The sequence below is a fragment of the Oncorhynchus masou genome, chromosome 9, assembly GCF_036934945.1.
Source record: "Oncorhynchus masou masou isolate Uvic2021 chromosome 9, UVic_Omas_1.1, whole genome shotgun sequence".
NCBI lineage: Eukaryota > Metazoa > Chordata > Actinopteri > Salmoniformes > Salmonidae > Oncorhynchus > Oncorhynchus masou.
Window position 1 is genome coordinate 52,207,082 of NC_088220.1, and position 12,013 is coordinate 52,219,094.

The 12,013-nt window shown below is 41.1% G+C and overlaps 3 protein-coding genes across 3 annotated transcripts; 2 read left to right on the forward strand and 1 right to left on the reverse strand.

Annotated features, from left to right (window-relative positions):
* Positions 1-432: 432 nt before the first annotated feature.
* LOC135546163 (calcineurin B homologous protein 2-like) lies at positions 433-3,775 on the forward strand. The gene is made up of 7 exons (XM_064974359.1): positions 433-670; positions 1,288-1,360; positions 1,468-1,548; positions 1,827-1,951; positions 2,059-2,120; positions 2,491-2,613; positions 2,873-3,775. The coding sequence occupies exons 1-7, from the start codon at positions 604-606 to the stop codon at positions 2,924-2,926; spliced, it is 585 nt and encodes a 194-aa protein (XP_064830431.1). The 5' UTR covers positions 433-603; the 3' UTR covers positions 2,927-3,775.
* A 99-nt stretch (positions 3,776-3,874) lies between these two features.
* LOC135546164 (cytochrome c oxidase subunit 7A2, mitochondrial) lies at positions 3,875-6,970 on the reverse strand. Its single transcript, XM_064974360.1, has 4 exons — positions 6,861-6,970; positions 4,672-4,758; positions 4,148-4,232; positions 3,875-4,036 (listed from the first exon to the last, which is right to left on the reverse strand). The coding sequence occupies exons 1-4, from the start codon at positions 6,873-6,875 to the stop codon at positions 3,981-3,983; spliced, it is 243 nt and encodes an 80-aa protein (XP_064830432.1). The 5' UTR covers positions 6,876-6,970; the 3' UTR covers positions 3,875-3,980.
* A 371-nt stretch (positions 6,971-7,341) lies between these two features.
* rnaset2l (ribonuclease T2, like) lies at positions 7,342-12,010 on the forward strand. Its single transcript, XM_064974358.1, has 10 exons — positions 7,342-7,447; positions 7,787-7,890; positions 8,200-8,257; positions 8,356-8,423; positions 8,574-8,631; positions 8,714-8,781; positions 10,585-10,698; positions 10,812-10,860; positions 11,240-11,320; positions 11,616-12,010. Exons 1-10 carry the CDS (start codon positions 7,352-7,354, stop codon positions 11,811-11,813), a joined length of 894 nt encoding a protein of 297 aa, XP_064830430.1. The 5' UTR covers positions 7,342-7,351; the 3' UTR covers positions 11,814-12,010.
* The last annotated feature ends 3 nt before the right edge of the window (positions 12,011-12,013 follow it).

A 12,013-nucleotide genomic window follows, 5' to 3' on the forward strand; every position in this document is an offset into this window, starting at 1 on the left:
CTCCTGAGTTGCACAGCTGTCTAATGTGCTGAATCGCAGTGAAGGAGGCATCACTACACTCCCGAGTTTTAATCCAGGCTGTATCATATGGTTATGATTGGGAGTCCCATAGGCTGGTGCACAGTTGGCCAAGAACAAAGGATTTGTTCTTAACTGACTTGCCTAGCTAAATAAAGGTTATGTTTAAAATACATAGCTATAATGCAAATATATTAATCAAAGATACACTTTGCTATATATAATGCTATCCATGTTGGATAGTAAATCCAGGCTATTGATAAAATTCCATATCATTCTTGGAGATCTGTTGTTGGAACAGACTTTGAATGTGTGTTCTTGAAAACATATAAGTCACGACCCCATTGGTCATTTGGACCCCTTGGTTTAACTGCCGTTGGGTAGATGTGTCTGTCATTAGCCCTGAACTGCCTGACTTGACGTTCAATAAACCCTTGCCGAAGATACTAAAGTTGGTTTCATAGCTACATTCGTTTATCATTTCTAAACAACAGGCAATGGGAAGTTAATGGGAAATTCTGAAGTTCCCGGACCTGACGTTTATTTATCGAGTGAAACAGATGTTATTGTTTTTTTCCTGTGGAAATGGGCTCGACAAACTCCACCCTGTCAAAAATTCCAAACGTCGAAGAATTAATGCAAGAAACGGGTTGTAAGTTCTCCGGCGGGCAGGACTGTAATTTAGGCTACTATAAAATTGTATTGAGATTGTCATGATTATACAATGACTTCATAGTTTATGCCAAATTCGAAGACAAATCTTTGAGTATGCGTCTAACGGATGTCATTATAGATGTTATTGTGACAGCTGTATGGAGCCCAGCTTTTCTTTTGCCTTTGTTATATTTTTTCATCAAAGTTTTAAAGCGCAGATATGTTGAAATGTGTGCAAATTATTAATCGCTTTTGCAACCATAAGATTGATGTTTGACAGGTGCGCAAATTGCGCGCGCAACTTTGGCTGATCAAAATACGCATGCGTCTTACCCAACCAAATACAGTTTTGGATGTCGAAGCTTTGAACAGAGAGTTATATTGACATATACATGTGGCTTTGAGAAGTTGTGGGTAAATTAATCATTTGGCCTTTAGGCTACTTTTATAAATGCTTGAGTAATTCATGGAGTCTTTGCTTGAGTGGTATCCAGAGCAATGAACTGGCCACTATATGGTTATTGCATATATTGATTAAATTATTTGGTGTGCCACTGTCCTGCCCCATTACCTATAGCATGAATATATGGTTCTCTTGTTTTCTCTTTATCATAGTCACCCCTGCACACATTGTTCGACTTTATGACCGTTTTGAAGCATTGGACAAGGAGAAGACAGGTCATCTCCGGTAAGTGGTGGGATCATGTCAGCTTTATGGAGTTGACTAAAACAATGCATTTCAGAATAACTTATGTCTGGATGTCTTGTCTTTGTTTTATCCCCATTACTGTGAAGCCCACAGGATTTTGGAGCCATTAATAGGTTGGCGATGAACCCCATTGGGGATCGGATCATTGGGGCTTTCTTCTCTCCAGGGTACAGAACAACATTTCTTACATGTTTGAGTAACGTTACTGACTTGATAACCTCACCAATGAAATGGTAAGGTAATGTTAATTTTCGCTGTAATAAAAAAGTCCATTATTTTTCTAGGTCTCCTTAAAACAACAGAGAGCACAATCAACAAGACTAAATATTTATTCAAGTTCAGTTGATTCTGTGCACCAATTTTTATTTTATTTTTTATAAAATGTCCATGTACCCTGTACTTTTGGAATGTAAGCGGGTTCTGGTATTAAAAGAATATCTCTCAGACAGGAAACGGTGGACTTCCACTCCTTTGTGAGGATCCTGGCCCACTTCCGGCCTGCGGACAAAAAACATCCCAAAGATCCCAGTATGCCTGAACCTGTCAACAGTAGGACCAGTAAACTCAAGTGTGAGTCCTCTGGCAGATATTTATTTTTTCGTGGTTACCTCAAAATAGATTTTAGCAGTCAAATTCAACTCAGTCAGTTCTGCCCTGATTTATCTCTTTCCTTTCAGTTGCTTTCCAACTGTATGACCAGGACAAGGATGGCAAAATCTCCAGAGCAGAGCTTCTACAGGTCTGTAATAAATGTTGGCTTTACTGACAACACAATATACCACCAATAAGTTAGTGATGCAAATTGTTTCTCATACCAAACCAGGTCTGGTATGCCCCTGCAATTGATGGCTAGAATGCCTATACCCTATACCAGAGGTATTCAAATCTTACCCTACAAGGTCCGGAGCCTGCTGGTTTTCTGTTCTACCTGATAATTAATTGCACCCACCTGGTGTTCCAGGTCTAAATCAGTCCCTGATTAGAGGGGAACAACAAAACAAGAAGTGGAACTGGCTTCAAGGTCGGGATTTGAATTTGAGGGCCCTATAGAATGAAGCCCATTCTCCAATGGGTTTGGGATGTGATTGACAGCTGAGGGTGATTGACAGGTGCTGCGGTCCATGCTGGAGATGCAGGTGACGGAGGAGCAGCTTGAGAGCATCGCCGACCGCACCATCCAGGAGGCTGACCTGGACAAGGACGATGCCATCTCTTTTGAGGAGTTCCGCAAGGTACCACTGGGTAGAGCTCGAAGACTGACATATCAACATGGGCCATTGCAGCACAGTGCACCCAGAATACTAAGTCAACCACATAGAAAATTATGTTGGCCATTGCTGTAGTCAAACAGCATACTGTACGTTGTACGATGACAGTATTTTGCCTTATCCTCTCATATTCAGTGGCTGCATGTGCTTGTATTTGATTGTGATGTAATATACCAATTCCACCATTCGTCGGTCTAACTTTGGCTTTTCTTTTTCCCTACAGTCCTTGGAGAAGGTAAACATCGATCACAAGATGAGCATTCGCTTCCTGCGCTAGCTAGAGTGGTTGCACTGGGTCAAGTGACTGTTCACAGAGATGTAGCCCACTTTGTGTCTCCTCATCCCTCCGTGGTAAAAACAAGGCTTCTGCAGGGAAATATGACGACATTACTGATTCTTTTAACTGGGTGATTAACACGAAATACCTTAAATGACTGACTAATATGCTGTGACTTCATATGTTTACTGTATACTGGCGTATGGGGATCATGTTCCAACGTATAACTGCATAGGACTAATGTATAATTACGTAGTAACTGCTTTTATATAATACAGACAAATGTAATTTAATATTTTTTTTGTAGTTGTTGCAGAACCTACATTTTCAATTGGGTTCGTTTTTACAAGGGCAAACATAAGCTTTTATGAAGGGAAGCCGATACTTGAAGTTCACTTTTCCTTGTAAGTAAGACTTGACTGCAATAAGTCTCTAGATGTAGCAGCCGTTGTCTAATTACACGGAACATGAGAACTATGAAAGTGATACAATATTTCTACAAATAAATATTTGTGTAAATAATATCATTCATTCATTGAGTTGCTCATGGGGAGAAAAGCCCATGAAAGCTCAAGCTTGGCTATAATTGTGATTCAATAGATTTGATTTAGAGAGAATGACAGTACAACAAATTGAATGTCTACATTTTGAGCCAGAGTAAAAAAAGGGTCTGTTTTGTGACTGACTGGATAGCATTGAACTAATGTGTGCCAAATGTATTTCTCAAATCTATGCATTTTTTTTGCTATCTATGGCCATATAACACAGGGATATTTCCAAAGCTTGTTCCGTGTGAAATGTTCCTTAATTTCTCTGGTTGAACACAGAGTGGCAGGAATCAATATTTTCACTGAGGTTAAGTGAATTAACACATGGACGATAGAGGGAAATATTTCTTAAGTGGTTTACATTTACACACTGACATTCAGGCTTGCCTTGAGACAGAGGCATAATGGAGAGATTTATTCTGTACAGAAATTGTACCATGACATTAGAAGAAGTTCATAAAGTGGAATTGATTTAAACAATAAACACATGCATTAGCAGGGCTTCCTCATTTGCCTTTAGGCTGACAGGCACATAGAATCCAGAATAAGCAGTATCCGGTGCCTAAATAGAACAGAAAGACACAATGATTAGAACATGTGATACGGCATAGAAAACCAGCACCACAATACTCCAAATGTACAGAGTGCGTTGATGGAGGAGTGTAACAGGTACCTGCGAGGGTGATGGACATTGTTAGACGGTAGAGAAGGACATCAGTGGTCCCTCCCTTGATGTGGACTGGCAAGCCGTTGTCCGCCTACAACCGAAGTCAGGGTTGAAATACCTATTCATGATCATGAATCATTGGAGGCTTTTATTGTAAGCCAAAAATGACTTTGTGATATGTGATGATAAAACCAGACTGAATTGCATTCCCGACCATTAATCTGAAGAACAGAACAACTATCCCCTCTGAGGTGCCACCCAACAATGGTGGCAATTCATCAATCTTGCAACATGACACATACAGTAGATCCCAATCAGGTCAATGTTGCTCTAAAGTACTTGATTAAACACGTTCTGCAGACATTGATGAACGTTGTGATAAAGATTACTTTTGTCTGCTGCCAAAATCACATCTGGTTGACATTGTTGACTGCCAATAAACATCTAAAATCCACTGTTGTTAAGCCGCCTCTTGTTTTCTTAGTTTGGGATTGTTTCTCATCCAGGTGTCCTAATGATGTCATGCTCACCTGGAATAGCTTCTGATGATCTGGCACCTTGTTCTTCATCTGTTTGGTTGTTGTGCTGAAGGCGCTGGTAGCCAGCCGGGGCAGCTTCTGAAAGGATCGCACAGTCACAAAATCACCCATGTTACCCTGTGCCAGCAAAGGATGTGAAAGCTAGATTGAAAATACAGGGTTTATACCAAAACATACCTTTGCCTCCCTTATGGCCAAATGTGCAAAATACATTGGTTGGATTCTTGATGGGACATGCTGACTGAGCGGCTGAGGCTAGGTGCTGTTTTCATAGGGTTTCCAGTAGATTAAATCATTTGATAATAAGATACTTACCTTTTCCATTCAACACCTGTTTTTCTACTTTCACTTTTAGATGGATGTGATACTAGCCTGTTGTTTCTTGTATGAGGAAAGAGCTATGGAATACTCTTTCGGTTACTCTTACTTCCCTCTCCGTTGAAATAATGTTCGTCATGACAACAACTGCTATTGTATACAGTCTTGGTTATGAGAGGAAGTACCCCCTTCTAACTGTTGGAGACATTTTGAGTGGTTTGCATACACCCCCAAAAAATGAGACAGTCGCAAACGTTCCTTTTTCTTTCAACAGCATGCAGGGGGGAAATTACACAGACTTTAAGTGTGTATCACCTTCTTCACTATGTTTTAGACCTTCTGAGTGAATATACAATTTTGGCAAGAGATACGCTTTCCATCCAAAGTGATGCTAGTATCAAAGACAGCTGGGTTGTCACATCAAATATGCTAGATTAAATCAACATCCTCCAAGATATAAAAACCAACCAAAAGCCTTCTCAGGCAGAGATTCCATTTCCTTTGACGGATAATCTGTCACTCCTAATGAAATATGAAATCAGACCGATATTCTGTAAAAGGACACTGTCGAGTGCAAACCGGTATTTAACCATTATTGTCAATTAGATAAACAGTTGAAAATCAGGGTCAACCCACAGCATTTGTTCTGACCCATTATGTTAATTCCTTATAACTGGACTATTTCGAGCCTGTGCTCAAATCCAGAGTCTCTGGTGGCACAGCTAACACTGTGATGCAGTGCCTTCGACCACTGCGCAACTGGGGGGGGGCCTCTTTTGAAGTGTTTAATCTATTGGTCTTTGTATCACGTCAACATTCTCTGTGAGGTCCATCTCTTACTACTTATTCCTATCACAGGCAAAACCTTTTCATTTCATTGACGACCATTTCGTATACTTGTGTTGACTTGGGTTCTGTCCCTTTAAGAGAACTGGTTCCACAGTGTAATATCTACCAAGGTCAAATTGGAGGCCTGAACCAGGGGGCGAGAACTGGCATTGCTGCCAGCCAATGACTGCCACTCAACCTGTGACCTCAACCAATTAGATTACATATTTTGGAGGGAGAGAGGAACATTAAACCCTTCCCCTTGGACTGAATTACATGTGTGTGTGTGTGTGTGTGTGTGTGTACGTGTGTGCGTACGTGTGTGGAAGCTATTTGTGGACACGGCACAGTTTGCTTAGAGAAATCATAAAGGACCGATAGAGGAAATGTGAATCAATAACAATATACAAGTATAATATACCATCGCATTTTTCCACCTCACCGAGAAGTGAGAGGGACATAATTGAAACGATATGACCTCTCGGTAGGAGCTTGTAAACTACAAATTTTAAAAGATCAATAAGACCCAGTTTTGTATTATATTTTCATCTGAATGACAATATGAGTCCAATACGACCTCACAGAGAGATCATCTAGACAGATAGTAATATGTCTCTGTAACTGCATTTCTCTAGAATGACATCAGAATCTCCTGGGACCACCCTTCTTGTTTTACTATCTAAAGTGGCTTTATATGCTGGCCTAACTCTCAGTCGACCACCGGGGCAGAGACGAGGCCTGCAACAGGTTATTTGAGGCCATAGCCCGTCTAACTTATCCCTCACACATACTGGAATGTATTTATGTATTTGATACTTAGCAACAAGTAATCAGGAAGACAGATATCACTGCAAATTTTGCCTTCTACTCTCCACATTAATAAAAGGTGGTACAAAGGTCAGTCCAACTGTACTTCTCTTTCCAAATAAGATCCAATAATCTATTAATAATATTTTAACTCTTTATATGATTCAGATTACTACTGGCAGCAGAGAAAACAGAAACATTTGGAGAGAAAACAAATATTTTTTTACCAGTAGGCGATTCATGGTGGAGGTTGTACTCGGTGTGAAGCCTCTTGCTGCTTGTCTAGCCGCGGCCTGTTCAAGGGCGCAGTCACATATTGCAGCATTTCTGAATGCGAGCCAAACTATGGTCACCAGGAGAGACCAAACTCTGCTCAAGCCTTCCCTCCAATGGTCTACAATTGCTTATTTGGTAGCCGTTGTTCACATTAATTTCTGCTCTCACACATCATTAAATATACATATGTTTATTTGAATTCAAATGAAATTCTTTATGGGGAAAATGTATGTTGCTCATTGACAGTTTGTACTTCGGTGATCTCATTCTTGTATTTGCATCATTCTAATGTATTGCTTTCAGTGCACACCGTCCATCTTCCAGTTGCTTGAATAATATTCTAAAAGAGTCTCAAAACTAGACCCTCTTAGTTTCATTTCTGTGTTGAGGTCCTCAGAAAGAGGAACCGAGTCTGTTGTCTCACCTCTCCCCAGCTGTGATCATGAGATCAGGCAAACAGAGAGTTTTGGTTGAGCATTTTTCATTAGCAGGGAACTGTCATTATAGATCAGTCACACATGATCAGTCACTCTCTCTGGTAAGTCTCAAAACACGTTTGTTATAGTTGTTCAACAGAGTTTGTGCACATGTTGTTGGTGTTTATAGGCATACGTGTATGGCTCTAGCTGTACCTGTTTGTCGTTAGAGATGTAAGCAAAGATAGTAAGAGTTTGCAAAGTGTCGACAAGCCCTGACTCAACAGTAAGGCATGCAGCTGTGAAATGTACGATACCGCTTCAACTGGCGTCTAACATTTGTTATGACATTTCCGTGCACTGACGAGGTTGCAGTTTCTTTCATGTTTATGAGAACAACATACTTCACACTTTTTTTCACATGCAATTGTAGCCAATATATTTATGTCACACACTCCTAGACGAGCATCAATATGCTTTCACCAGTGCTGCTCATGGTGGCCTTGCTGACTGTCCTTACCGTCACCATGGAGTCTGACCACTGGACAGCAGACCAGCAGGAAAAGTAAGATTGGGATCTTGCGTTGTAAATATTTCAATCCAACAGTGAAATGTAGATCGATCAAGTGCAGAAGTTGGACTTTTCCATTCAAGTCTAGCTATTTTCAACTTTTATAGTACATTGTTTATTTTTGACTATAATACTATCTTTTGGGACAAGCATAGTTGCATGTCAATCAAATCAGCTGATGTCGCAAAGTGCTGTACAGAAACCCAGCCTAAATGTGCCTCTATCGTGAGTGTGGTGTAGTGTTATGTTGAAATATTAAATAGTCTTGGGCGTGAGGATACAGCATCCTTCCATCTCTCCCAGGTTCTGTACATGGCAGTGTTTGAAGTTTACTCTGCAGTGGCCTGGGAGCTTCTGTTTGGTGAGTTCAACCACTTCTCCATAGCACTTCCTCATCCTCATCGTCGTCAATCACCCATTCTTGTTATTCTAACTCAATCTCAATCAAACTCTGCACAGGGTCTAAAGAATTCATCACAGTGCAGAATACCTCCAAACATCCAGACATGGACGATCCATGGACTATGGTAAAAAAAAAAACGTTTGGAGTTTTAAATTAATTATATTTACCCATTAATTTTTGTCATTCCCCATCAGAATAAAACCTTTTGACTGACCTTAATAAACTGAATGAGAATGACAATTCATATCTGATAATTTTTCGATTTTTGACCTAGGCCTTCAAAAGCTCATACATGTTGTAGCTGCTGGCCAATATTCCACTCTGACCTCAAGGTAAAACTCGTCTCTGGTTATAGTCACCATTGAAGGACAATGAAGTATTTGTGTGTTCAGAAGACATTTCTCTTTCTTTCAGGAGCTGGACCCTGAACTCTCTCAACTTTGGCCATCCCTACTCAAGACTCAATCCAGTTTTCTCTTCTGGTAAGAGGCAGGATGGGAGTCAATTTCCAATGGAAGTACATTTTTCACATAAAAAGCTTCTACTTTTCAGCTTATTGAGAAGTCGTTAAAAAGAGATGGCCTTTTTTTAAATTATTGAATTGGAATGTCAGTTTCCTTCCTGAAATGACTGGCTTCAATTCGAATTGACCCCAACCCAGGTAAAAGGTCTACTTACCAAATTTGTTTCTTCAACCTTTACACTACCTGTTCCACCATCTCTAATACACGGTGCATTCAGAAATTATTCAGACCCTTCACTTTTTCCACATTTTGTTACGTTACACCCTTATTCTAAAATTGATTCAATTGTTTTTTCCCCCTCATCAATCTATACACAATACCCCACAATGACAAAGCACTAACAGGTATTTATACATTTTTTCAAATGTGTTAAAACATTTTTTGGGTGGAACATTTACATAAGTATTCAGACGCTTTACTCAGTACTTGGCTGAAGCACCTTAGGCAGCGATTACATACTCGAGTCTTCTTAGATATGACATTACAGGCTTGGCACACTTGTATTTGGGGAGTTTCTGTCAGGTTGGATGGGGAGTGTCGCTGCACAGCTATTTTCAGGTCTCTCCAGAGATATTGAATCGGTTCAGGTCCATGCACTGTCTGGGCCACTCAAGGACATTCAGAGACTTGTCCCGATGCCACTCCTGCGTTGTCTTGGCTGTGTGCTCAGGGTCATTGTCCCGTTGGAAGGTGAACCTTCACCCCAGTCTGAGGTCCTGAGCACTCTGGAGCAGGTTTCCATCAAGGATCTCTCTGTACTTTGCTCTGTTCATCTTTCCCTCAATTCTGACTAGTCTCCCAGTCCCTGAAAAACATCCACACAGCATGATACTGCCATCACCATGCTTCACCGTAGGGATGGTGCCAGGTTTCCTCCAGATGTGATGCTTGGCATTCAGACCAAAGAATTCTATCTTGGTTTCATCATCAGAGAATCTTGTTTATCATTGTCTGAGTCCTTTAGTGGCTTGTCTGACCACTCTACCTACCACATAGCCCTGATTGATGGAGTGCTGCAGAGATGGTTGGCCTTTTGGAAAGTTCTCCCATCTCCACAGAGGAACTCTGGAGCTCTGTCAGAGTGACCATTGGGTTCTTGGTCACCTCCTTGACGAAGGCCCTTTTCACTCGATTGATAAGTTTGGCCGGGCGGCTAGCTCTAGGAAGAGTCTTGGTGGTTCCAAACGTATTCAATTTAAGAATGATGGAGGCCACTGTGTTCTTGGGGTCCTTCAATACTGCAGAAATGTTTTGGTACCCTTGCCCAGATCTGTGCCTTGACACAATTCTGTCTTGGAGCTCTACGGACAATTCCTTCGACCCCATGGCTTGGTTTTTGATCTGACATGCACTGTCAACTGTGGGACCTTATTTAGACAGGTGTGTGTCTTTCCAAATCATGAATTGATCAATTGAATTCACCCCAGGTGGACTCCAATCAAGTTGTTGAAACATCTGAAGGATGATCAATGGAAACAGGATGCACCTGAGCTCAATTTCGAGTCTCATAGCAAAAGGTCTGAATACTTATGTATTCAGATGATCCATTTTAGAATGAGACTGTAAAGTAACAAAATGTGGAACGTCAAGGGGTCTGAATACTTTCCGAATGTACTGTACAACATTATTTTCTCTGTTATATTGACTGGAAAGGTTCAGAGGTCCCAACAGAATAAAAGTTCTTACTGTATTCCGGTTCACAGAATACAATTGTGTTACAGCTGCATAGCAGAGCTGAATGTCCCTGGGTTTCTCCAACAGGAAAGATGAATGGATCAAACATGGCTCTTGTGCTGCTTGTGTGGAGGGCATGAACTCTCCCTTGCGTTACTTCCAGATATGTCTGAAACTACGCGGGCGCTTCGATATTGACCGGTCAGCCCCACTGTTCACATTTCTAACCTGCCTGTTTCACCATTACACATAGTCAAACCTCTGTTGATGGTTTTTATCCTGGCTAAGCTACCTGTTCTCCACCTGTTATTCAGAGCCTTGGAGGACGCAGGCATAAAGCCCTCCTGTAACCAGTCTTATCCAGTAGGTAGTCACTATCACCTTGGGGAAGGGTTAAGAGACAGCTGTAGGCATGCATTGTGGGGTTTACAGAAACTAAATTACAATGCTTTTCATGTACCATTATTTGGATGGACAGACTGAGACACTGCATCCAAATAAGGATCTGAAGGATATAATTACATTATCTAGTCTTTTTGCAGCATGGGTTTCAGTAGGATCTTATAAAATAGAACTACTTAAGTGAACTTGTTTGGTTGAGATCAGAAACAGAATCCCTGAGAACATGACAAATAATTCCTATTTATGACAAAAGAAGGCAATTAACATTGAACTTAAGTTTACATGGGGAAGTAGGATGAAACTTGAATTCAGTTACTGCATTGTTCTGCCATCTGTTCAGTACGATAAAGTCAACCATGCTCTGGCCCCAGTCATTGGAGATGACCCCGATGTCCAGATTCAGTGTATAAATGATGAAAAGGTAAGCTAACATCTAGGTAAGAATCCCTAGCCTGAGTGCCTGTCTGTCTGCTCCATCATGCGAGTTCCTTGTCACTTAGTGTCATGCCAAACTGGGGTAGGCAAGTGCAAAACAAATCTGGGATCAAGCTAGTCACTGTAGTATTGTACCAAACCACACATTATCACCACTTGAGAGTTCTCTGTTTGCCTTTGGTGTAATCTGGCAGTGGCACTGATGCTTCCAAGATTTTGCAGATGTAGAGAAACAGTTTATTTGTGGGCATGTAAATAGAATCCCCCATCACTTCCCTCAGGGACGAGAAGTATTGGTCCAGGTGAAGATCCCTCTGTCTCAAAATCTCACCCTTGGATGTCATCACAAAGAGGACCAGGGAGCTGAACCAGAACCTCCCCAGCTCTGGCACACCTTTCCTGGGCACCCCTGTCCACAGGACTCCCCTGTCTTCTACTTCCCTATAAACCACGACCACCCACACCAGCCATGTGACTAGTGTTACGTCTGTCCTCACCACAGATGGGGCTGCCATGCCTACTGGCTTAACCTAATGATAAGCAAGTTCTTGAATTGCAGGGCTCACATCTTAAGGCACTCATGTAATACGCAGGCACTTTTTGTCAATTAAGTATTTTGCTTTTGGTGAGTCCAAATATACATTTTGTTGGCAAAATAAACAAGTATTTTAAAGCACCT